We start from the raw sequence: 27,106 nt of genomic DNA, 5'->3' as shown, positions 1-27,106 counted from the left end.
AAAAATCAATCTCCAACTGTCCAATGTCTGGGATCCAACTCACAATCTTCTGGGCTCCTCCAAGGGCTTGGGTCACTTCTCCAGCCATGCCCTTTGTAGCACACACGTTGTCTTCTAGGCTCCAGATGCCTGTAATCCACTGCTGCTGCTGTTCTTGGTAGTCATCTCATGGTACCGGCATCTCCAAAATGCTGCTGTCTTCCACTGTAACTTGGTTTTAACAATAGCCTCTCATAGGCTCTCTTCATGGTGCTAAGCCTCAACTCCTTTGCATGACCCCTTCAGTCCTGGGCCATCTATTGCAACTGAGGCTGCACCTTCACCAATGGCCTTCCATGGCCTCTCACAGTGCTGAGCCTCAGCTGCTCTGTGTGACCCCTTCATGTCTTCAAAACCAGTACCACCTGGGTAACCCTTACACATTACCAAGTCCCACTGCAGCACAAGGTACAACCTTGGCTATTTCTGGAACACAGCCTCTGTTCTCAAAAAACACTTCCCAGAAGATATCACCTCAATGATGCTGGTCTCTTCTTAATCACCGCTAATGTCTTAGCTCCAGCTATCCAGCATCAATAGTCCCAGTAATGCAAAGTTTTCACTTTTGTAGTTCTGGTATCTTGTTAATCATAGCTGATTCTTCAGCCCCAGCCAACCTGAACCACAGAATCTTCACAAACAAACTAATAATGGCCCTGAAAAAAGTCTTTAATCTTCCCTCTGAAATTTCACAAGCCAGGCCTCCATCTTCTACACTGTTCTCAACATTATCTTCCAAGCTCCTACACAACATTCGACAGAGCTCTTAACACTGAATTGATCTTCTGGCCCAAAGTTCCAAAGTCCTTCCACAGTCCTCCCCAAAACATGGTCAGGTTGTCACAGGAATACCCCACTTCTGGTAGCAATTTGTCTTAGTCAGGGTTTCTATTCCTGCACAAACATCATGACCACGAAGCAAGTTGGGGAGGAAAGGGTTTATTCAACTTACATTTCCATACTGCTGTTCATCACCAAGGAAGTCAGGACTGGAACTCAAGCAGGGCAGGAAGCAGGAGCTGATGCAGAGGACATGGAGGGATGTTCNTTCCTGGCTTGCTTCCCCTGGCTTACTCAGCCTGCTCTCTTATAGAACCAAAACTACCAGCCTCGACATGGTCCCACCCACAAGGGGCCTTTCCCCCTTGATCACTAATTGAGAAAATGCCTTTCAGTTGGATCTCATGGAGGCATTTCCCCAACTGAAGCTCCTTTCTCTGTGATAACTCCAGCCTGTGTCAGGTTGACACAAAACTAGCCAGTACAGCGCCTTACAAAGGTTTTCCATTGGGATGATCAGATCCTCACTGTTCCTTCCAGAATGTACTATGAGCAACCTTTTGTCAGAGCACTGTGTAAGCTCTGTGATCTGTGAGGCAAAGAAAAGCCATTATCGGCTTCTTCGTCCACACTACTGTGTATGTAAATACAGTATCCATAGCTTAGCACACTTTTTTCGGGTATTTAAAGTTTGGTACCCAAAAATGAAAGCTTTGGTTGTATGGGTATACTACTTAACTAGATGGTTCATTCTTAATAGTGCCAGATAATAAAAACCAGCTGTGATTTCATTAGTAGTATTATAAAAATCTTCATACTCAGTACCTACAAATAGGGTTGTATATGATCATGACGTTTTCTGCCAAGTGGCCACTGTAAAGACATTTTTGCTGGGTTTTGGGTATTTTTGTTGATCTTTCTGAGATAAGGCCACACATCCATATCTACTCTATGTAGATCAGGATAGTCTCAAACTCTTAGCAACAACCAGCACACCTCTAGCGTCTTAGCAACCAACATGCCTCTACCGCTGTAATTAAAGGCACGTACCACCATGCCTGCTGTGTTACTTCTTTTTTTGTAATGGCTAATACAAATTAGCTTAACATTGTAGTGTATACACTCTGATAAGAACAATTTAGCTGCATGATTTATGTAGGTTAACAGAGAGCACTGAGATAGCATGTTTTTGAACCCAAACTGGAAAAAATGAATATTCTGGAAGTAGAACAGTGCTGATGTAGTAGATACATAATGGAAAAGTCGCTGCCTTTGAAAACAGTAACTGTTTTGGGGGCTGAAGGTAGCTAGGGGCATGGACTGCTTTTCCAGAGGACTTAATGTGGTTCCCAGCTCCCATGTAGGGAGCTCATGACTAGCCACCTTCACCTCAAGCTGCAGAGGAAGGAATGCCTCCGGCATCCAAAGGTAACGCCACTCGGTACATTCATACCCACACATACAAGCATCATTGAAACTAAAAATAAACTTTAAAAAATGATCCATTGGTATACTTGAGACCAAGATGCTATAATAAAAATTAAGATGTATTTAGATGAAACATTCTTCCTTGCCATATAGAATAACAAAACAACATATAGCTTAGTAGGTTATCAAATGGTAAAATATTTGAAAACACAGAATAAATAATATATCTTTTTCCTATGAGAAAGTATAAAAATAGCTGATAACTTAATTGATTCAGTATTCTTTTACAACTTTTTGTAATGTCTACATTTTTTTTTTCCTGTTAAAAGAGCATTAGATAAGTATTGATTTGTTTCATAGTAAGTAACTTATCCTTGATGTTTTAGCAACCCATCATTGGGAATGGAAAGTGTAAAAATTGTCCATTATTAATTCTTATAAGGAGTTAATTGTGTATTCTCAATATTACAGTAATACACTCAGTGGTTTCATTTAGCATGAAACCCTCCTTCCAAAGTACCACAGAGGCAAAGATGTGCGAATTAGAGATCTGAGTAACTCCAGCAGGCCCTTCAGTTACTACACACCTGCCTGCCTTTGTTTTTGATGTCTATTTTTACAGAGGCAGTGGTGGTTTTCCAGGAAGGTCCTTGCCTTTCTGTTTTCTCTGAATTTCATAACATTAGTAGGCAAAAATGAAGATGTACTACATATATCTGTTATGAATAACTCATTCAAACTGCTAGGCATTTTAAGAATTACTAGATTGAGCTGGAGAGGAGGCTCTGAAGTTAAAAGTACATCTGGATTCCTTTCCACCGGATAGGAAACTAAGCCAAGGAGATTAGAGGGTTTGCGTTTGGTCACACTAGTTTCAACACTCATGAAAATGTCAGTAATGCAATCTAATGTAATACAGCTCAAGCAAACCCCTACATCAGTCACCCTCATCATTTCCCTTTAATCTTAGTAATTGTCAGAAACCTCTTGATCTGTAGCCGTCAAAAACATAGGCCCTGTCAAAATAAAAAATACACGATTTTTCTAGTTGATTTTGTACAGTGGCCATTTAGAAATACATTACAAAAATCTTAAAGAAAATATCATTAATACCTAGTAAATATAATCAAAATATGGATCCCTTGTGATGTTTCAAACAATTTTTTTTGTTTGATGTCAGTAGAGAAGAAAGTAGCCACTTTCATTTATACTTCAGCAGGGTAGACAGAAAATTACACCCTGCGTGCGCTTTGGGTATTAAATGTGCACAGTCCAGTTCTGGGCTGGGTCCTTTATTGCCTCGGAACACTGGCATGAGCAGACCTGTTTAATTGTTTTTATGACCATTTCTTGCTTTTTCTATGACTAGTAAGCGTTTTATGTCCACCTAGGTATGGAGAGAAAAACAATGCATTCATCGTTGCCAGCTTTGAAAATGAGGATGAGAACAAGGATGAAATCTCCAAGAAAGTTAGCAGGGCTCTTGATAAGGTGACCTCTGATTATCACTCCGGGTCCTCTTCCTCAGATGAAGACACAAGCAAGGAAGTGGACGTGAAACCCAGCTCAGTGGCTGCAACGCCAAGCCCCGTGTACCAGGTAAGACCTGCCACGGCCTGCCCCTGCGCATGTGCAGACCACAGGGGGGCAGTGCTTCCTTCGGCCAGCTTCTCAAGCTAGTCACAGTTGCACTGCCCAAGATGGTGGAATATTTTCTGCCTCAGCTCTTCCTGTTACACACACACTAGTGGAAAGCTGCTTATCAGAGATGCAACTGGGCATTCTGGGTCATTTTATCAAAAGTGTACTCTACTACAGTGACTAGGATAAGTATATTTTTGAAAGAAATGTGCTGTCCTCCAAAAAGAGAAGTCATAATAAACAGTCCTGATTATTGAAAAAAAAAAGCCTTTTATTTAAAAAAGCAAAAACGTCAGTAACTTTTTAAGTCTTTTATTACTTCATTTATATTTTTAGGTTAATTTCCTTAGTATTCCCCCTTTTCATCATTAAAGAGAAATTTCACTGAATTATATTTAGGATAGTTTCTTATATAAAAACCAAAAAGTCTTCCTTCTTGCTCTGACTATGAAAATACACTTGCATTACAGATTCATTTACTTTATGTCTGTACATTAAAAACATTTAATTACTTTCAAGGAATTTGATTAGCTATATATATACATATACACACACACACACACATATATATTAATGCCTTACAGGCTTGCCTGCAGACTGAATTTTTTTACTAATTTATCTTATGTATATGAGTATACTGTAGCTATCTTCAGATGCACCAGAAGAGGACATCAGATCCCATTGCAGATGGTTGTGAGCCACCATGTGGTTGCTGGGAATTGAACTCAGGACCTCTGGAAGAGCAGCCAGTGCTCTTAACACTGAGCCATCTCCCCAGCCACTTAGTAATATTCTTAAACAGAAAACAGTTGCTTTACTTTTGTATTATTAGAATATTTGAAAGTTTATCTTCATTATTCTCAACTAGATGTACTTTAGTGTGGCAAGTTCATGGTGAGATCAAAGAATGATTTAAAAACCGTATACTTAATGATTAAAAACCGTATACTTAGTGATTAAGAAGCTTTTGAGTATGAAAAACTAAACTTTCAAATTTATATAATGATATAAATTTTGATAGGAACATTTTCCCCCTGGAATGTAATTTTCCCTCTTGATTATATAATGGTTCTTCCTCAGGTTGCTATGAAAGATGTTGTAGAGATTATTGCAGGGTGGGTGATGTGGCTGTGTTTTACATAGCTTCCGTTTTATAAAACTTCAGGCTGGTCTGGGACTCAGAGCGACCGACCCACCTGCCTCTCTTCCTCCTGAGTGGTGGGATCAAAGGCACGGGTCACATTTAGCAGAACTGTTTCTAAAAAAATTATTTATTAAAACTGTAAAAAAAAAAAAAAAACCTTGCAAATAAAAAGAGTGAAGTAGTGTAGAGTAGAATCGTGAGCTTTCCCTCAGTGTCCGGGGCCTTTCCAGGGCTGTTTATGTTTATTACCAGCCTTGCCTTTTGTTTCGCTTTGTTTTAGAGCAGTTGCTTTTCAGATTGTTTTTCAAGTCTATGGCATAAATATTTGGGGCATTTTTTTCTCTGTATGTTGAATTATACATTTCAAATTAACTTTATTGAATTTCCTGGAAATCATCTAAATGTGATGATTTTAACTCGATTTTGTTTTTACTCAGTCAAAAATATAAGTCCCAAGTGGCTGCTCTTAATTGCAAGTAAGCTGACCTTTAAGTTTAAAAATCAGTTTACATTTCCTTTTACACTAATTGACATTTATTGCCCACCACAAGAGAACAAAAGAAAGGTGTGGAAATTAAGGTAGCTTACATGCTTTTTTGGAAAACTTTTCTCTTTGGCAGTCTACTCTGCAACAAAACACATTTCACAGAAAAAAAGTCACTTCTGTCTAAGCCTTGGGTAGAAAGTTGATACAGTTCCACTTTAACCTTCCTGTTTATCTTGACTGATATTAATGTTTTTGGTTTTGTTTGTTTGTTTTTCTTTGTAATAAGAGTAATGTTCTGGAAACAAGTCCTTAGCACATACATGTAACGAAATTATACCTTCTGTGATTTAATCATTCATTTTCTAATTATTCTTTTGTTGATAAAAATCTAAAGGGGGAGCATCAAATAAAGACAAAAACATTAACGGCTCCTGACAGGGGAGGATCTTTATTCTATAGCATTTCTAGAAATTACTCTTACAGTCAGCTCTCTATTTCCCAAGTGATCTGTGGACTCAGCTTAATCAGAATCCCAAAAGTCCATTTCTATGGAGTAACACATTGATTCGAAAGCTGTGAGAAACTAAAATTTGAGAGCTAGCATGAACATAAAGCTATGGACTAGAGAGATGGTTCAGCCTTTAAGAACACTGACTGCTCTTCTAGAGGTCCTGAGTTCAATTCCCAGCAACCACATGGTGGGTCACAACCATCTGTAATGAGATCTGATGCCCTCTTCTGGTGTGTCTGAAGAGAGTGACAGTGTACTCACTCACATACACGGAATCTTTAATAAATATATATTAAGTTATATATTATATATGTTATATATAATATATTAGTTATATATATAAAACTATTCTGTGCATCAAGATTATTAATAGTTTAGGGATACACAATCTATCATTGGAACAAAAATCGAAGTTCCAAAATAAGCTCACTTTTATACATTTTCCCCACTCACCTGTCCCACAGCAGAACACCAGAGCATTTAGGGTGGAAAGTCTTGAATAGGTTTGAAAAAGAGGAAAAAGGCCAAAGTGGGTCTAAGTGTTACCTGATAGCATGCACCAGAAAATGGATTTGGAATGATCATGGCTCTGCATATAAGAAAACTCAGTTTTTAAAGTTATATGTATCAAGAAATGTGGAGAATTATCTTCAAAATGTCTCCAAAGGATCACCAAAAAATTTTGATTTTTATCAAAACTAAATATTTTTAGTCACAAAAAGAAAATGTTAGAAAGTGAATGGCCAAGTCACAGAAAGTACATTCTCATTACGCCTGTGTGTTACAGACTTGTTTTGATAACATAAAAACACTCCAAAAATTAATGGGCCTGGTGAACAGTAGGAGGGTCACAGTTGACTGCCATCTTGGGCAGGTGAGACCATGTCTCAAAATAAAACCTGGAAAGAAGCACGGGGCTCTAGGTCAGTGGGGCAGTAGCTGCCTCATATGCACAGGCCCTGGGCTCGCTCTCAGCATTCCTACAACAACAATAGCAGTAGAGAGAGTAGTAAAACACAAGGAACCTAATTAATTAGGCAGTAGGCAGAAGTTATAAATACTGTACAGAAATGTTATACATGGCCAGCGAGCACAGGAAAAAGAGTTAGAGCTCATCTGTCTTCAATGAAACAAATCAAATTAAAACAATGAAACCTGGCTTTTTCCAAGTTGAACTGCCTAGCAACTCAACTTTGAGTGAAGATCAGGCAGCCAGATCTCATAAGGAGTAGAAACTGCTGTGACCATTTGGAAAAACTGACATTCTCCAGCTAGTCTACTAGTTACCATGCTACTCCTGCATAGTAAGAAAAACGAAAATAAGGATCTTGAAAGCCAAATGTAAAAAAGTTCCAGTGTGTATATAGGTGTGTTCACGGGCGTAAACACAGAACCTCTTTTTCAAAATACAAAATTGGTTCATGTCATTGTACCGTCTGCATTAAATGCTCTACAAAATCTTAACTATTACAGAAAACATCCCACACTTGGAAGGGCAGATTAGAACCAGAAAATCTGAAATTCTTTAGGGTGCAGTGTTCCAAGCAAAGAATTTGAAAATTGCTGATGAGAATTTAAATAATGTGAACTTGATGTCGTCTACCTGACTTCCAGCATACTTAAAAGAATGTTGAGCCCAAGTGCTGAACAGGCTACAGCAGAATGATCTGGAAAGTTCTGTCAAAATACTTGGCCTCTGCTCCTCACACTTCATTATTTTTTAGTAGACCTTGGCTGGGATGTGAAAATGTGTGCTTCAGAGCTCCCTGCGTGACTTCTTGCTTAACTAACTAAAACATGCCTATTGCCCTAAAACCTAACTATTATTGTGTGTTTGCATCCTTGATGCTTGTAAGACTGTTTCCATTAGTCTTTTTTCTTCTTCATTCAGAAAGCACATGGGAGATATTAGTGAGATGTGGGTATTGTTTAAGGTGTTTAAATGTAACTGTAGGGGTGTCACTAAGACCCACTCTTGGGGTAAGTGGTAGGTTTGTGTCGTCTGGAACTACTTCGTCTTTACTGAAAAGTAGGCTATTGTTTTCCTCCTAATTTACTTAATGCTTTCTCTTCCTATAGATTTCAGAACTGATATTCCCACCTCTTCCAATGTGGCACCCTTTGCCGAGGAAAAAGCCAGGAATGTACCGAGGGAGCGGCCATCAGACTCATTACCCTCCTCCTGTTCCATTTGCTTATCCAAATCCAGGAAGGAAGAATAAACCATTCCGCCCAATCCCAGTGACGTGGGTACCTCCTCCTGGGATGCATTGTGACCGAAATCACTGGATTAACCCTCACATGCTAGCACCTCACTAGCTCCTTTCCTTGTGCTGATGTCATGTTGCTAGAAAGGAAGACATGCCTTCCTCTATACTAAGAGTTCATACTTGTAGTGAAGTTAGGTGGGCAAAACCATCAGACTTATTTTTATAGAAAAGCTATTGAGAATAATCTTTCTTAAAAGTATATATATATATGCACTTTAGATATATTGATATAGTTTGAGAAACTTTATTAAAGTTAGTCAAGTGCCTGAGTTTTTAATATTGGACTTGAGTATTTATATATTGTGCATTGACTGTGTTGGATACAAAAACACTGTAGGAGTGGGCGATGTGTTCTAGCACCTTTGAGCATTTACTTTATGGAGAGTATATAAGTTATTTATACAGAAGGACATCTATTTTATGTCATTATTTAGAAGAGTTGTGTGAAATCATGTAGTTGCAAATAAAAGGTAGTTTGAGGCATGACAATGTGTGGTTTTGTTCTGTATGTAAGAAAAGGAGAAGGTAGAAGAGATACTTAGGAAGGAAAATAATCTAAAATGTTCGTTTAAAAAAAACCACCTTTTTATTGAACACAGGATCCCCAAAGGCCACATATGAAAATATACATGTAAAAAACTTCTAATTTACTGGCAGTAGCTAAATGAAAATATAAATACAATTAAAACAACTTTCAGCTATCAATCAAAGTCAGTATATATGGGACCTTTGTCACCTGGGTTTTGACCCATAATGATGTTATAGGACATCTGACTTACTCGCCTTCTCCCATCAGAGAAAGCAGACGTGTTCCTGTAGCCACTGTTAACCCACCTTGTAAACTGGATATAGTGGGAGTGCCTGAAATCCCATGACTGAGAGGCTGAGGCAGACAACAGGACATCATGGCTCACCTCAGCTGTGCGTCAGATTCGATGCTAGCCTGGGCAAGATGATATCCTAGCTCAAAACTAAAAACAAAAGTGCTGTGCTTTTTTTTTTTTTTTTTTTTCAAAAAAAAAAACAAAACAAAACCTGAGTCTTTGCTAGAGTTATAAAGGAAGAAGTGTGGTACTTCAGAGTCTTCAGTAGTCCTTCATATTTATACCACTGTAATGCCATCGCTCTTGTAAGCGTACTTGAACTACAAAGAAAAGGGAGAAAGCATCTATGAGTTCAGATATTCTAAAGATAAACTTACAGAACAAGATCAGCGATACATCCGCCTTCCCACATCACCATCCTTCACAGTTTTACTTGGAAATTACTCAACTTAGCCAAGAGGGACCACAAGTCACTCTTCCTGGTAATCGATCAAAGGGGAGCTGGCTATTCCAAACCATCAGGTTTCTTCGTTTCATTTACTCTTGGTTTTTTGAGATAAGGGCATAGGCTGGCTTTGAACTTACAGATCTGCCGCCCTGTGCTTCCTGGGGGCTGAAATTAAAGGTGTTTGCTACCCTGCCCAACTCTGTTGACAGTTTTCTTAAATTTACGAAGATAAAGTCAGTTTTATAGTGTCGATGTTTACCACTTCATATTTTAAACACTCTTAATGTCATTGTCTTCTGACTTAAGCTGTAGCAATTTTAGCATATTTCTAAAGCATAATATCAGCTTTTCCCCCTGAGAATTTTCCTACTGGTAATTGGCATCTTAATTTTTAAATAGGAAGGGAGTCAAAAAGTGTTTTGAGATGGGAGTCTTGTCTCCCACCTGCTGATGTCGAGTGATCCACCTCAGCACTAGTACAGGGACTGCGGGTGTGTGTTGTCATGCCCCACAGAAAAGTGTTGCACTCTTAAGGCCATTGCTTGTTCCCTTGTAGGTTTTGGAGGATTTTATATATAGAGAGAACAACAGACTTGTGGGTAGTTATAGAGTTGGGAGTTTGAAAAGATTGTCGGGAAAGACAGCATTTGTTCTATTTTGCTTCTGTTACAGGTAAATTTCTTGGGGAATTTGAAGTATAATAGCCACACAGGAAGAGAAGCAGTAATTTTAGCACACACCAAATAGCTAGAACTCTTTGCACATGACTACAAAATATAAATCTCTGGTCAACGAAATGGCTCAGTGGATAAAGGCACTTGCCACCAAGGCAGGTAACAGGAATTTGATATATAGGATCCACCAGTGGTAGGAGAGAGCTGACTCCATCCAGCAGGATGTCCTCTGACTTCATGGGCATGTATATATGTATGTGCACATACAAATACATAAATATGATTGAAGTAAATCCTTAATTAGCCATGGCAACTAACTGATGAATCTTGGGGAAAACTGACATTTATATTTGTTTTTATTTTATGTGGTTGGCTGTTTTGCCTGCATATTTGTGTGTATGTGTGCCATGCCTGGGGAAGACACAAGAGGGCATCAGATCCTCTGGAACTAGTATGGATGGTTCTTAGCCGTCCTATGTATGTTCTAGAAACCAAACCTGGGCCCTCTGTAAGATCAGCAAGTGCTATTAACCACCAAGCCATCTCTCCAGCCCTCTGAAAGCTCATTTTTAATGTAACTGCGTTTTAGATCATTTTCTGCATGAAACTGTGAACTTTATTCATCTACCTGGTTTAAAAGGTTCAGTTCACCTAGTAATTAAAGCCTCCAACAGTAAAGCTTTTCCAGTCTATTAACTATTGAAAACAAATTACCTCTCAGCTATTGGCTCTTTATGTTTTGGTGGGTATGGGGTTCTTGTTAATGGAACTTAAGACTGAGTTAATGTGTCCCTTACAGGATTGATCTAAACAATTATCTCAGGAGAGGTGGCTGACAGCGGCTTCGTCATTCAGCTTAAAACCTTTATTAGGGAGTTTCAAGCAGGGGGAGTGGCTTGTGAATGAATAACGATAATTTGTTTTAATCTCCCGTTTTTGTATTTGAAGGCATAACAGCAGAGCTCTAAATTATAGAGGTTAAGTTCAATGTGGATGTTTGAAAAATATAAATTCTTTGGTAAGTTCTATAGTGTTGGTCATAAAATGCATACTTATAGTGTGTACTTTTTTTTAACTGTAGCAAAACATTTTGACTCTAGTACAGTGTAACTTTCGGCCAAGATAAATGATTTAAGTTGACTTCTAAGCTGTCAGCTTTGTGATAATTTGACCCTCAGAGTCATCTCATGATTTGTGCCGCGTTTATTCATTTGGATAATGGCTCTGAGGGAAGCAAAAGGTGTCCAAGGTGACAGCAAGCTAACTTAAGCCTCAACTTAAAAGCCTGTGCTCTGTGGCACCTCAACACCACATCCTATTTGGTACCTATGCAAAGCCTACCAACTACTGGAGCTTGTGAGGTTAGGTCAAGACTTGACAGAAGGAAACTCAGGCAGAGATTTATGTTAAGTGAAAATGAATTAAACGTCTATATTGGCCATTAATCTTACTTCCTTGTTACAGACTATTCAGTTATGTCTGAAAAGTAACACTAAAACCTTAGGTTGCCGGGTGTGGTGGCACACGCCTTAATCCCAGCACTCGGGAGGCAGAGGCAGGTGGATTTCTGAGTTCGAGGCCAGCCTGGTCTACAAAGTGAGTTCCAGGATAGCCAGGACTATACAGAGAAACCCTGTCTCGAAAAACCAAAACCAAAACAAAACAACCGTAGACAATGATTTCATTTGTTTGAACTGTAAATTGAATTTTAGTAGCAGTATGACCTAATGGACAAGACAGGAACTGGCCAGGAAGATCCAGATAAGAGAAATAATAGAGCAATGCCCAAGATGGGCATTCTGCTTTTTTTTTTTTTTTTTTAATTATCATTTTTTTTGGTTATTTAACCTAGGACACAATGTTAACAATTACTTTGGCCTAGTCTCCCCACATTTCCTCTGGCCTTAGATTCTGGTTAGTGAGGCAGTACCTAGGACGCTCCCTGGGAAACACAGTATTGCCCCTGTATTATACATGCCGCCTGGGGCATTCACTGGACGTCTGTTATCCAAGGCAAATGAGGGAAAGCTCCTGCAATTCCTATGTAAAATGTGTGCACTCTATAAACATTGCAGAAATGGTCACCTGCTTCCAAGTCTATAGCAGAAGGCCACCTTTAACGTAAGGACTAAAACAATTATTTAATAGTTATCAAAAGTACTTGGACTTGTAGAAGGTAATGTCACTCTCACTGCTCTGGCTTGATGTTTATTGCCTTGTTTCTACCCTCAAAATGGAGTAGCTACAGAAAGAACATCCGTAAAGGTCAGAAATAGTCATAGGAACTTAGGAATTTCATAGGGCTTGAAAACACCGTTATGATCTACACCCATCAGCAGAGCTTACAGCATACATCAGTGAGATGCGGGGACAGCATCTCCGCTGCATTAGCTGTCTGATGTGTCTGTCGCCTTTATAGTGCTGCCATTTATCAGCTTCACTAGTAATGGTTGAAAGGTTGCAGATGCTGGGCAAGATTATTTGCTTAACCCATGAGGCCGTCAGGAGTGATAAGCCCCATTACTGTGTAAGCACTGTATCCACGTATTGGCATATCCCATAGTTCCCGACATAGTACCCTACAGATAGATATTCAAGTCTTTGAGATGTATCAGTTAAAACACCTATCATTTAAAAGGTAATGTCCCTTGTTTAGAACATGTTGAAATAGAGGTTTAAAGGAATACAGCCTTTTGAAAGGCAGTTAGACTTTTAAGGTGTGTATGATTTACCTAGCAACTGTACTTCAAGAAGTTTATCTATAGAAGTCCTTGGATGGGGCTATCATCTATGTAAGTGTTTAGTATATTTTTGGGTGACAAAAAAAAAATAGCCGGCCGGGCGTGGTGGCGCACGCCTTTAATCCCAGCACTCGGGAGGCAGAGGCAGGCGGATTTCTGAGTTCGAGGCCAGCCTGGTCTACAAAGTGAGCTCCAGGACAGCCTCTGCTTGTGGACGTTGTACATCGTGGTGCGGAGCCTAGTGCGCACCACGATGTACAACGTCCACAAGCAGCTGCATCTTTGGATTTTTCTGGTAAATATTCATACTCCACAACCTTTCTTTTTTACTGGCTTTTTTTTTTTTTTTTGGTTTTTCGAGACAGGGTTTCTCTGTATAGCCCTGCTGGCTGTCCTGGAACTCACTTTGTAGACCAGGCTGGCCTCGAACTCAGAAATCCGCCTGCCTCTGCCTCCCGAGTGCTGGGATTAAAGGCGTGCGCCACCACGCCCAGCTTTTTACTGGCTTTTTAAAAAAACTTTTATTTTAAAGGAATATTATGGTATGCTATGATAAAAACTAACACAATAAACAAATAGAAAGAAAGAGCCCAAGAGAGAAAACAAGAATCGGAGACCCACTTTCTCACACTCAGGAATCCCATAAAAACACTGAACTGGAAGCCCTAACGTCAGAACCTTTTTACTGGAGGAGTAAAAACATCTTCAAAAGCATTTTAAGGTCAATTCTACTTTTAGCTACTACAAGATGAGAAATAGCCTGTGGACATACTTGTAGAAATACATACTTGATACACGAAATGCTTTGTTGAAACCTTTGCAGTAGTGAAGGATTATAACGCACCCGTGTAGTGCAAGAGCATAAAGCCAGTAAAAGAGTGACCTGAGTCTGCCTTACAGAGAATGTCCAGGTTTGTGACAGGGCTGCGATAACGTACAGAATGTCATGAGAATGGAATGTGGCATAGAGGGTTGGTTTGCTTGTTCTTGACACAAGGTCTGTGTTGCAGACAGTCCTCATACTCGCCATAGAGCTGAGAAGGGCCTTGAACTCCCACTTCCCTTGTCTCTACCTCCGAGGGATTGGGATTATGGGTAGGAGCCACCAGGCCTGGCTTAGACCTTGCTCATAGTGAAATGAGAGCTGTAAGATGCTGTGGTACTGGGCAAGCATTAACGCTCAGTATGTTTCTTTCCATGAGGTCAGGACTGATGATAGGACCTGCTCAGTACCTGCCCAGGGTGGCATACGCATGAAAGTCTCAGCACTTGGGTGCCAGGCAGGAAGATTACAAGTTCAAGGCCAGCGTACACTGTATGGCTAGGCTTTATCTCACAAAACAACAAAAACAAAACAAAAAACCTCATCATCAGGCTTATTCAATGGTAGTTCGTGTATATGTTACACATAATGAATTGCACCTAACCTCTTGGGAATTAAGCACTGTACTTTCTGTTCCACCACAACCCTGTGTGTGTCCTAATACTGTGTGCCTTACAGAGAGAATACCGAGTATTAACCTGCCCGGTACTGTAACTAGAGAACTTTGAACTCGGGCACTGTAACTCTAGGAAGCAAGCTTTTAAGAGCCGAGGAACAGAAGTTTATGCACGGTCTTGCACTGTTAATAATACTATGTGACATTTCTTACTTACTCACTTTTTTAAAGAAACAATGAGGTGTCATTTCTGGTAGATCTGTTAGGGTGGATTTTAATGAAATATAAGTTAAATTTTAATGAGAAATAAAACCCCTCTAAAAGTCATTGGCCACAAGAGGGCATCAGATAATCTTTTTATTGTCAGAGCTAAAGGTTGGATTCCAAGTTCTGACCCCTTGATGTGAAATGTTAAGAGGTATAGCTATAGTGGTAGAAATTGTTAAGTGTTCATAGTTGTATACAATTAACATTTCTTTATTAGTATGTTTTTATGTCATAGAAGTGGTGTCCATACAATAAAATATATGTACAAAAGTAAAATACCCTAAAAGTACTTCACCCCTGTGGCAGATACAGCCTCTGCTGAAATGTTAGAGGAGGGAGGGAGGACGCCACGTTTCCTTCTTGGCACTGCTCTTAGATTAGCATATGGAGAAGGTGTTTTCAGTCTCACAGCTAATATGTATGTTCCTTATTGGGTTAATGAGTCTTTGTCATTTGACAGTAGGCTGCAGATCTCTTAAATGTCCCATCAAGTATGTCACTATATAATTTATAGTACTGATGGTGACGGGGAGTAATCACTCCAATGTACAAAATAATCCCCTGACTGCCAACTTGTAAGTATAGCTGTGGAAGTCAACAACACAGGCAAACGTGGCCGTTCATGAAACTGGAAACATTGCGTGCAAGTGGTATAGAGCAATAACCAGACCCGTCTCCACGGCAGTGAAAGTAAGGTGAAGGCTGGGAACAGTCAGCAGTGACACGCTTGCCCTAGAGCTCCAGCCTGGGAGCAGTCTTTAATGTGTTTAAACTGGTATGGTAGCTTATACTTGTCATCCCACTCAAGACTCTGAGGCAGGAGGATCTACCCAAGTTTGAAGCTAGCCTGGGCTATGTAGTGGGTTCCAGGCCAACCTAGGTTATAGAATGAAGACCTTTCTCAAAAATTTTTTTTCAAATTTTGTCCAAATCAACTGAAACATGAAAGATAAATTCATTTTGTCATCTAAACTGTTAGTAAGTGAAACCTACTTCAAGTTTGTCAGGTTCATTGTAACCTGCTGACTGATTCTGTCTGTTCTATGTGCATAAGAAGCAGAGAGGTGCATGCCTGATCGAGTGGCACATGACTAACCTCTTCTCATGAGGATGAGACCAGGGGACTGAATATGAGGCCAGCCTGGGCTACACAGCAAGGCCCTGTCTCAAAAACAACAAAAGTGAAACAAAGGGGAACTTTGGCCATATCATTTACAATACTTGATATACTTAAAATTTGTACTGTGAGAATACGGGGCATGGCAGTGGCTTTGCTTTTGAGGTGGATAGGACAACCTCTCTCTTCCTTGACAACCAAGAATAACAAACAAGGGCTGGAGAGATGGCTCAGTGGCTGCTCTTCCAGAGGACCCAGGTTCAATTCACCCACATGGCAGCTTACAACTATCTGTAACCCCCTGTTCCAGGAGATCTGACACCGTCATGCAGACACATGCTGACAAAATACCAATGTACATAAAATATAAATTTTGAAAAGGAATAGCAAATAAAAGTTTTAAGTGATAGTCCACTAAAAAGCATTCCTTAAGTATTTTGAATAGCAGTGTACTTTTGGTTATTAAATGTTTATGTACATATGTTTTTTATTGTTAAATTCTGATAAGTGCACCATAAGTTGAACATTATAAATGCATTTACTTTGCTAATCATAGCTTAGCAACATAGCATTACATCATAGAGTGTCGGTTTGTGACCATGTGACTGGGAACTACAGCTTGATGCCACTGCCAGGAACATGGTGCCCTGTATGCTATCAGCGTACAGCTAAGCAAACAAATATAGCCAAGTTAGGGGCTGTACAAAATCTTTCTGGTTGGGGATGTCACTCAGGCACAGGGCTTACCTAGAATGTATTGTGTGTATTGAGCAACTGTTCTGCACTATATACGTCCTCCCAGCCCCAGAATCAATCAGTATTTTTTATTTTTTCTATTATCTCATATTTGATAAAACCAATGTATACCAGTTACTTGAAATCTGGAATCACAGCAAGTATCCGAAAGAGTTCATCCCAAACATTACTTAGCGCTTGTTAAGCACACACTTCACTGGGACCACCACTAGCACCAGGACAGGAATCTGGAGCACCCATTGAAAACAGTTTCAAGCAGCTAACAGGGAGAGTGACCTTCCTGGCTGCTGTTGCCAAGAGAGACTGGTCATGGTTCAAGAGGGTCCCAGACTAACTACCCTCCGATCAGTTTTCCTCAATGCCAAGAAAGCAAGGGTTCTAGAAAAAGAGTAGACGTGTTTTGTTTTATAAGGCCTTGTGAAATGGAAAAAAAAAAAAAAACAAAACCAAAAACCTTACTGGACCTTGCCTTTATTTCAATATGTATATGATGATGAACCGAATAACATATATAGTAATATTTCTGGTAGTGTGGTTTTAATAATAATTTAATTTGCCTGTATCTGGCTTTAAAACCACCTCTTCTGAAATACCAGTTCTTACCAAATTTTCTGCCCAAACATGTTCCCTGACTTGTAACTTCCAAATTGGCAAATCTCTAGTAGTGAAATGTGCATGTAGAGCAAGAGCCATCCTGGTTTGCAAACAGTGCCCAGATGACTATAGGATGAGCCAGCTCGTATCGTAAACACCCTGCAGTACAAACTTCCCTCCCTTAGGTGAGTAGCTTTATACTGCCATATGATCATGGAAAGACAAAACCCATTCTGTGAGATGATAAACTGAGTAGACCTGTATTTCTGCTCCACTGCAGGAAACTTCATGGCCTCAAAGAATTCAAAAGGAATTCCTTAAGAGAGCTGAGACAATGCTAAGGCTTCATAAGCCATCTCTCTGAGCAAACTGTAAAAGGGCTGTATCTCTATTTTAGTCTGTCAACATTTTAGTGATCAGTCATTTAAGTAGGCTGTTCCTGATGTTAAGGGTTGTGGAGTCAATTTTCAACTGTCAGCACTGAACAAATCATTGGTGGCTTGGACATCCTGACAGATTTCAAGTGTTACTTCAGGACTAAAGTGCAAGATGTACAAAATTAATAATGTGTGTTAAAAAGATTCCATAAGTTACCACCTCAAAACTATCTGAGTCTGATGTCATTCCTGCCACTGCCACGACATCTCAGCTTTTTATTTTATTTTATTTTTTATATTTTTAAGTCTGTTGGCATTGTAAAGTCTGGATTGCTACTTAACTTTTTTACTTAACTGTGGCTTCTTGTTTGCTTATAACATCGTAAGAAATTTCAAACTCATAAATTACATACTGAAGTGCTGTGAACATGTGAGAACATTTTAGTTGACAGGGAAAGACCCGTTTTACATTCTGGAGAACTTTAATCTTGATCTGCGTGGTTTCCGTGAACACATAGAAGCAGTCGACTTCTCTTGTTAAAAGCCTGGTGCTCTGTAGAAGAGTGTCAACTTGACATTTTACAGTTACCGCTCTCCACTCCTCAGTCCTACTGTACCCTGCTGCTCTGTAGAAGAGTGTCAACTTTACAAGACTACGCATTACAGTTACCGCTCTCCATTCCTCAGTCCTACTGTACCCTGGAAATGTTCTGACTGCTGTGGGACTGTGAGAGGGAAACTGTCCTACTTAACATTAAAAGAACACACTGCCGGTGGCCAAATTCATGTAGGAATAGCTAACCTAATATGCCACTTCGCCATTTTCTCTTAAAGGGCAAAATAATTCATTCTTTCATTCACTTAGTTTGTGCTGATTCCATAGAACTGTTCTGTGTAGAAATTCCAGCAACTCAATATACACTGAAAGATACTGTTAGAGATTTGTCAGTGACTTACTAGGAGTAAAATGAGCAGCTGTAAACTATCCACAACTAAGACCACTGAGAATCTGCTCAGTTGAACTTTCTGATGTAAACCGCGACATCTGTTTTTGTTTTTCTTCCCTCTTTTGCACGGCCTGACAGCACTGAATCCTAAATCCCAGCTCAGACATCTGAACACACAGCTCATTTCCCTGTTTCCTGTTAGACTGCAGTCCCTATGGGGTTTGGTCTCCCATCTTCATCTACACGGAAGTATGAGCACTAACACACACCTCTTAAGTCCCAACCGTTTATGTCCAATCCAGCACTCTTGCATGCTCCAGAAAAACAGGCATGTCAGCATTGCCAGTTCCCTGGTCAAGGAAATTCCTTCCTCTCATGTTCAAAACACAGTTCCGTGGCCTCGATTACGACATTTACACGGCAAGGTTGTAACTGCTATCTTTCCCCTCTCTATAAATTGTCTGCCATGGTTACATGCACTGTGGGCTACCATCTTGCTTTGCACTTTTTGCCTACAGTGATGATTGTTTTGTTCCAGGTATGTAACTCAGTTGCCAGTTAATATTTTGCCTGTATTAAAGAAAACCTTCATGTCCTTTATGCCTGTAACAGAGCTGTCACACAAATCAAATATGAAGTGTTCAGTTTTCTGTCCCACTTCAGTTTTCCACTAAGTTGCTTCAACGTAAAACCTAATACTATCTCCCTTGTGACCAATCCTGACAGTACTAACTTTTAAAAATAAATAGGATGTGTTTTAAAACACATAAATTAGCAACCTTGTGTACGTATAGGAAATTCCTGAAACAAGACAAGACACTGATCATACATACTGATTTCTCCTTTTGCTCTCTGAATAACCTATTCACAAACTAACCGAATTTGACGTGCAGCTTTTTGGAGAGGAACTGGAAATAGAAACACACTGGTGAGGGTTTGTCTTGTGTCTTGCACTGGATCGCCTTCATTATTACTGTCTGAAACACAATTAAGAAAAAACAAAACCCCAAACTAAAGAAAGCTATTCAGATCCAGTTATTCACTTAAAAAGACACACACCATTTAGTTCTGTGTCTCTGCAAGTCATTGCATCTTCTCGGCAAGAGTCACAAAGACAAACTGGTGGGCAGCTCATCTGCTTCCACTTGGCAAGTGCGAGCTTAAACAGCATCACCATCCCATTTTGGTTTTGAAAGATAGGAGACTGGAGAAAGGATGAGGCAAGTGGGTGTGTCACTTTTGATGATACAAAGTCATTGTAAAGTAATGGTGGGCAGTGGTGCATGCCTTTAATCCCAGAACTTGGGAGGCAGAGGGGAGCAGATTGGAGTTTGAAACCAGCCTGATCTACAGAGTTGGCCCTGTCTTGAAACCCTCTGCAGATATTCCATATAAATTTTGACTGGTTAGGGCCTGCCTTTGGGGTTTGCACCCATTGCTACTATGAGTTGAGCTGTCCCCACCACCCCAAATTCTTATGTGGAAACGTAATCCTTATTGCATTAGTTGGGAGCTACTCTGAATACAGATATTACAGTTATGTCAGATGAGGTCTCCGTTGGGTATAAGTGCAGTATGACTGAGGTCCTCAAAGAGAAAATATGGACAGAGACAGGTATTTATAGAGGAAAAACAGCGTGAAAGAAACAGGGAGAAAAGACCCATGGAAAAGTCATAACAGATGCTTGGAACAGTCCACCTCACAGCTCCTAGAGAGAGGAATCCCTGTCTCTGCCTTGACTGTGGCCATCTGGCCTCAGAACTTGGAGACATCAAGTCTTTGTTACTTAAGCCTCACCAGGACTTCCTTGCTGTTCTCTTTTCTATGTAAGACTTCACAACAGTGAAAAGTCATTTTAGTAACTTGGCTCCTACTTCAGAGCCACCAGCAGGAAACCTTGAAGCCCTGAGCTTGGTTTTTGGGGCCGGCCTGTCCTCTGTTGCCATTATTGCATTTTGAAGTTATATTCATTTATGGCTTAGACACTTATTAGACCACTTTAATTTAGTAATAAGTTACTTTACATGTTGCAGTGTTGACTTCGTGAGCCAAGCTATCATCTGGTCTTTAGAGTTAGTAAGGTTAAAATATGGTCTGTGTTAAAGGCATTCAAGTTTGCATCATATTTTCACCTGACATTTCATTGTAATATGAACTTTAACATACAGATGTGGAATTCCATGTATGAGCATTGCGGATATCAAAGATGAACATGAATAAAAATTGTCATCATGCCAATTCTTTAAGACCTTCCAACACTTCATGAGGTAGGGGAGCTGCCACCAGTCTAAGCTCACGAAATAACAGTTAAGTGAAGCAAGCAGTAATCCCCAGCATTCCAACATAGCTTCTTTCGTGTCCCGTGTTCGTCATCTTAACCCGAGTAGGAAATCTTAGACTCTGTGAGCCACTGTTTCTCAAGGGGACCTGATCCACCTTCTACCCTAGGCAGTATGGGGACAGTAAGCAATGTTTAAAGACACTTTTCATTTTAATAAATGGAGTAGGGGCAAGGGTACTACTGACATCAAATGAGTAGAAGCCGGACCCGCCACTCCCATTCTACCATGCGCGGGACAGTTGCTTGGCAACGCTGGGGCTGAGAGAGCCTAGTAAATCACCCTGTTATTCTCCAACAGTATTCTTACCGAAATTTCAAGGCCCCATTTTCTTGAAAGCAGCATTTTAAGTCCATGAAAATAGCTTTAAACCAGGAGATGCTTGCTGCTGTGGTCGGAATGTTTATGCTCTCCTGAAATTCTCATCCTGAATCAACCCTCAGTGGCTAATGTGATGGGGTGGGGGTGCCCTTTGGAAAATGGCCCGTCAGGAGGGATCCACCCTCTTGGTTGGAATCAGTGTCCTTAGGAAAGGCATGAATGAGCCCATTCCACTTTAGGACGACACAACAGAACAGGCTCTATCAGACTCTCTGCTGCGATGGTCTTGGGTTTCCCGGCTTCCAGAACCGTAGGCAGAGTTTGTTTATAGATAACCCAGAATGAGAGATTCTGTTAAAGCAGCAGGAAGGGATCAAAACATGTTTATACATTTCATATGTATTTATAAAGACTTTTAATTCACCGGAAAATTGTGAGTTGATTTCTAAAATTACAGAATTCCATAAGCTTCACAATGTACACTGGTGTATGTATGGCGTGGCAGACAATATATGAATGTTGAACTAATATATGATTAGTTTCTTTATTCTTCTTGTTCAAGGGATGAGGTTCAAAGAGGCTTGGTACAGGAAAGCAGGAAGGAAAGACATACTGAAGCTTTGGAAGATGTCTGTCAAAGCAAAATAAAGCCACACCGCAAGGCAGGGGACTGCTTTCTTCATTTTATTTCAAAAGTACACAAGGTCACAAAACTAAGAGCAAGTTTCTGTTTTTAGACAAAACTGTTCTTACAAACTTTGAAATCTGCATCATTGAATATGTAAGCCAGATATTTGAAATACAAAATCTGAAACTGACACTATAACTTTGCAAATGTGGGTGTCAAATTAGTGTTCTTAATACAACTGTGTTTATTGCCAACATTCACAATTAGGAACAAGAATAAGTCAGTTGGTGAACTGTGGTCCTTCTCAGCACCTGTGTCATTAAACAAATTAGCAGAAATCCCAAAGCTTGTCTTTGGCAGACTTCTTAGTGTCTGAATCAACACCAAGCCCAACTGATGGTCTCTATTCTCTAAATTACAAACTGGGACATACTTTGTAAGCCTGAACTTAGAATTTAAGGTCACGTTCAAGGAAGGTAAACAAATGGTCAGCCTTCTGAAAGGAGAAATAACCACAATTCACAAATTTATTTCCCCATTCTGTAATATTTTCAAAAGGAATCTTGCTCAAATACAGATTATTTTAGTGTCAAAGTAGGCAAACGAGAAATTTGACTGCAGAACATGTTGCCTTTATTGCTGGAATATCCAGAGGCATTTGAAATATTAAAACTTGCCCAGAACAGTTATACTATGAAACACAATAATGTTATAAACATATATGTACATATATAATATATAATGTCGCAAACCACTTAAAGTCGTGCCAGCTGTTTTCTACAACTACTCTGTAAGTGACACATTTAAAGCATTCACCACATAAAATAGGAACGTTATCTGTTCACACCGAAATAAGGCAGCTGAGAACACTCTAAACACTACTGGAAATATTTTAGAAAAAAAACCCAGAAACCTATGAATGAACATTCACATAGCTTCAAATTTACATGCTGTACACACAGAGACAGTAGTTATTTCCTAAGTCACACATTAAAGAATAGCCAACTCCATGCAGTGAGTTCTTTTTAATCAAAAATTTGCTGCCTCTCCATGTAATCTAATTCCCAGGGCACAGCCTGAAATTCATTTCTTTAAAAGAATTCCGATTCAGACCTCATTCTTTTTGCCCATTCTAGAGAAAATACTGTACTACTGAGTCCAATCTCTAGGTGCCAGGTCGCTCCGGGAAGCTCAGGCTTGCTTTGAACTGGCTACTGGCCTCAAAGCCATGATCTTCCTGTGCCTCTGAGTTCAGGGATCGTAGATGATGTGCACAGTCATATGTGCCAGAAATTAGGCATTTCCATAGTCTATATGGATCTTCCCCACCAAACACACTCAGTCTGTTTCCATACTAATAAATCCTTGGTAGATAATTCAAATTTAAGGAAGTCTTTGTCTATGTAACCACAAAAATCGATACCAGACTTTGAGCAGAAGGGGAGGCTTTCTAACAGGAAAACACGACTAAGATTATCCATAGTAATACTCATAAACTGTTCTGTATTCAGAACACAGACGAGTGTCATTTCACTCCAGAGATGTTTTAATGTTCTCGGAACATTAGAATATGGGTTAAGTCTCTCATGTGTAGAGCGGAATCAGAAAGGTCTCCTGGGAAGACAGTGCTGGCCCTGAACTCACACTGGCTCTTAGTGAAGATGCGCCAGCACGGCCGATGGGCTGTTGACCATTACCAACAATGATTCTAGAGCAAATACTTGCTCCTTGGTTGACTAAAATCAGTGAGATTGTCTGGGAAATTCCTAGCACTTGTCTGACCTTTTGGGTAAACTGAGGCGAACAACGAGAAGCGCTGCAGACCAAAGCCTAAAAATTCAACTATGTCTCTGATTCTTTTTCCACCAGGCCTGTTGGGGTTCACAGTGTTTGTTTTTTTTTTTAAACAAGTTTCTCTTTCAGATTATAGTTACTACAGATCTAGACTAAAAATAGTTGGATACTCTAGGTTTTGTTTGCCTTTAAATAAATACAAAGTCTAAGAAAAGGAAAAGATTCCACACATCTGCTTTTGTAGTGTTTTCTACCTACCATAATCTTCATTACCATTCTAAAACCCATTAAGATCTGCATTCCAGTTTATTCTTGTAATATCTTATAAAAATGCCAAACATCTGAAAGTCAAACGTGGCTCTGGTTATAAACTAGAAGCACGGTCAAAGCGTACTGAGGGTGTGGCTTTCTTTTCAATCCTACTAAACAGTGGTATTATTTAAGTGACATCAAGAAAGGCAGAGGAGAAGAGGCGAGACTGGGACTCTAAGGGTAGAAAGCCACGGTGATGTGCTTTTGAAAACAGTACCTTCACCTCTAAGCACCTCAAGGTAGGTGATAGCTAGCTCATAGGCACCAGAAAGTCACTGTAGAAATTAAATTTACCTTAAAAGGCACAGATGAAGACGACACAAATATAAAAAGTAATTTTACGTGAGGTTTAAACCTACTTTAAAAAAAAAATGCTTCCAAATATGTAAAACTGTACACGAATCCATTACATGGACATTCAGTTTAAATTCACCATTTAAAAGTATACACATTATTCTGCTTAGTCGTAAATGCATGCCAACATTAATTTATAATGTAGCATTTACCAGCACAGCACCTGAAGAGATTAACAGGGACCAATTCCCTAGGGGAAAGGTTTTGCAGTTAATGAAATCTTTTATTACAGACCTTATCTACTATAAACAAAATGCTGGCTCAATACACGCTACACACACTCCCTCACAATCTTAAGGGATATACAATAAATTCACTTTTTTTTTCCCTACGAAAACTATATTTAATACATTTGGCAGATAGGAGTATTCCCTTTACTCCTTTTAAAATTTCTTTTGAGAGTAAGTCACTTTCACAAACCTAAGACTCAGCCTCGATTTCTGACAGCTAGAGAGAGGCAGGTGCGGCCACAGGCCAGCAAGCACATGGCTCAAGTCTGGAATTCAGGACTAGGGAAGACACTTAACTTGCCTCAAATCTCTTTGTTCACTGACTCTTAGAGAAAAAAAAAAAAATAGCCTCCAGGAACCGTACTCCAACTCAAAAGCCTGGATTACAACATAAAATATGCAGTACGGTCTGCCACAAAACAAAAACACAAATTTAAAAATCAGTAATTTGAGAATTCTCATCCATTCCTGCCAGATAAGTGAATTAACAGTTTTCTTTCCTTCCTTCTGTCCCTCTCTTCCTCCCTCCCTCTGTTCCTTCCTTCCTTCCTTCCCAATTGCAAAACCATCACTTACAGTAGAAGGGCAGTGTTTAGCTACAGACCGATAAATCTGGCACCCTCACCCTGCCTGGTCAGTTTTGCAGCAGTCCACAGGCCCCGAGGCACAGACACTCTCCTCCTCCATCCTCCTCCTACCCCGACCCATGCAGCATCAAGGGTTTCAGCTCTGTGTAGCAGAAGCTTCCTTTGTCGTGCACTAAAGCTTCCTGCTGCCTCTGTAGTGCACCGGTTAGATACTTAGGAAACCGGTCTACAGCCAGTACAGTCAGACACACTTGTGAGCCCAGCATTCAGGAAGCAGAAGCAGAAGGATCAGGATTTGAGGCCAGCCTAGGCAACGAACACACTGAGGCCCTATCTCAAAACAACAACAAAAGAAAAAAAAAAGACAGGAAAGAAATCAGGTCATAGATGTTTAGGAATGACTTAGAAAGAAAACTAGTTATTTCTAAAACACTGTCATGTCTCCTACTTTTACAGATAACCAAATACACTTAGAATTCTCAGACTATAAAAACAAATTCATACATTAAGTAGTTTTTCCATGGATTTGTTTTTCCATTTGAGAGATACTGTTATTCATCAATAAATGAGACAGATATCCTGAAAATAATGGTAGAAACTACGAAGTGTCATTTTCAGATGATTCAAGAATAAACTTGGGATGTGTGTAAACTCACAAATTTCTTCATCCATGACATCATATTCAAAGTGCTATATCTTTCTTCAGATATAAGATAAGGGCATTAAAATCAACTTGGGAAGAAACCCCAAATTTTCCAGATGGTCAATGCTATTACTCTTAAGCCTTTATTGTTTCACAATAACCAAAAAAATCTTATGGAGCATGTTTCTTATAAACTTCTTCACATATATATGCATATATAAGTGTGTATATATGCATATATATTATGCATATATACACATGTATGTATGTATATACATATACATACATACATACACGTGTATATATACACATACACGCATATATATTATATATATGGGCTACTGTTAACAAAATTTAGAATAGAGTAAATGTTGATATGTCAAGAGAAGAAACGAGCCATGGGCAGCAGAACGGAGAGGTGCAGAGTTCTATACTATAGACCCGTCCTTGCTCTGTGCCGGAATCATCACAGGAACCGCTCCCATTCGACTGAGATTAGGGGCAGCTACCTTAGCGGGTGCCAGAGTCGGACTCTGAGGCGCACGTTCAAAGTCTTCACTGGGGACTTGGTTATACTGCGTCTTGGAATACCCCTCCATGTTGGAGGGGGACATGGATCCCAGGGAGGAATGGTTGCTGCCAATATAGCTCCTGGCAGTGGATGTCCGACTCTTTGGAGGAGGCACATCTTCCCTGGAAAACAAAGTCCCCAGTACATGTTAAAAATAACTGAGTTTCTAAAAACTTAAATTATGGATAAATACAAAAGTGCAAACGCTGCAGAGGAAGGCGTCACAGCATTAACTGTGTGCCTTTCCCAATCTATTATCTTGGTCAGACCATAAGGCATAGTAACTAAATTCTGGTTTTTGTACAAATGCGTATGTTTCATGTGTACTGAGGAAGACATCTCATCTTCATATCCTAGCATCTATGATCATGCCGTTCAGCTTTAACATTAATACTTAAGAAAGCACAGACACATATACATATTCTGCCCCCAAAAGGAAGGAAAGAATTCCTTTGCTGTGAAAGTCCTCCAAGACTTCAGCCTAAAAAGACATACTTTTGTTTTCAAAGCCTTATCATCGGTACCTAAGAATTCTCATCAAGGGCTGGAGAGATGGCTCAGTGGTTAAGAGCACCGACTGCTCTTCTGAAAGTCCTGAGTTCAAATCCCAGCAACCACATGGTGGCTCACCACCATCCGTAATGAGATCTGACGCCCTCTTCTGGTGCGTCTGAAGACAGCTACAGTGTACTTAGATATAATGATAAATAAATCTTTTTTAAAAAGAAGAATTCTCATCAAGCACGGACACAGAATATAAACCTCAATAACTCTGAGTGCATCTTAAAAAACCGCGTTCAGATCTCCAATCTCCAGACCTAACTAACAACAATGTCCAAGTT

General features: G+C 39.7%; 2 protein-coding genes across 3 annotated transcripts in view; one reads left to right on the top strand and one right to left on the bottom strand.

Moving 5' to 3' along the window:
* The window catches only part of Btg3 (BTG anti-proliferation factor 3), a 19,088-nt gene extending 10,305 nt beyond the window's left edge, over positions 1-8,783 (top strand). The window contains exons 4-5 of the mRNA XM_021185002.2: positions 3,639-3,846; positions 8,110-8,783. Coding sequence (XP_021040661.1) covers positions 3,639-3,846; positions 8,110-8,349 — 448 coding nt within the window. The 3' untranslated portion in view covers positions 8,350-8,783. The remainder of the gene's footprint in view (positions 1-3,638; positions 3,847-8,109) is intronic.
* An 84-nt stretch (positions 8,784-8,867) lies between these two features.
* Positions 8,868-27,106, bottom strand: part of Cxadr (CXADR Ig-like cell adhesion molecule) — a 50,783-nt gene continuing 32,544 nt past the window's right edge. The window contains exons 8-9 of one of the 2 annotated variants that reach the window (XM_021184864.2): positions 26,203-26,386; positions 8,868-9,444 (exon numbers count right to left, since the gene is read on the bottom strand). In XM_021184864.2, the coding sequence (XP_021040523.1) occupies positions 9,403-9,444; positions 26,203-26,386 (226 nt within the window). In that variant the 3' untranslated portion in view covers positions 8,868-9,402. Of the gene's footprint in view, positions 9,445-21,815; positions 26,387-27,106 lie in introns of those variants that run through there. The other variant, XM_021184863.2, reaches the window with a different exon arrangement.

The sequence above is a fragment of the Mus caroli genome, chromosome 16 (genome assembly GCF_900094665.2).
Source record: "Mus caroli chromosome 16, CAROLI_EIJ_v1.1, whole genome shotgun sequence".
Classification (NCBI taxonomy): Eukaryota; Metazoa; Chordata; class Mammalia; order Rodentia; family Muridae; genus Mus; species Mus caroli.
Note: the sequence above shows the minus strand (reverse complement) of the source record. Positions and strands in the feature narration are given on the sequence as shown.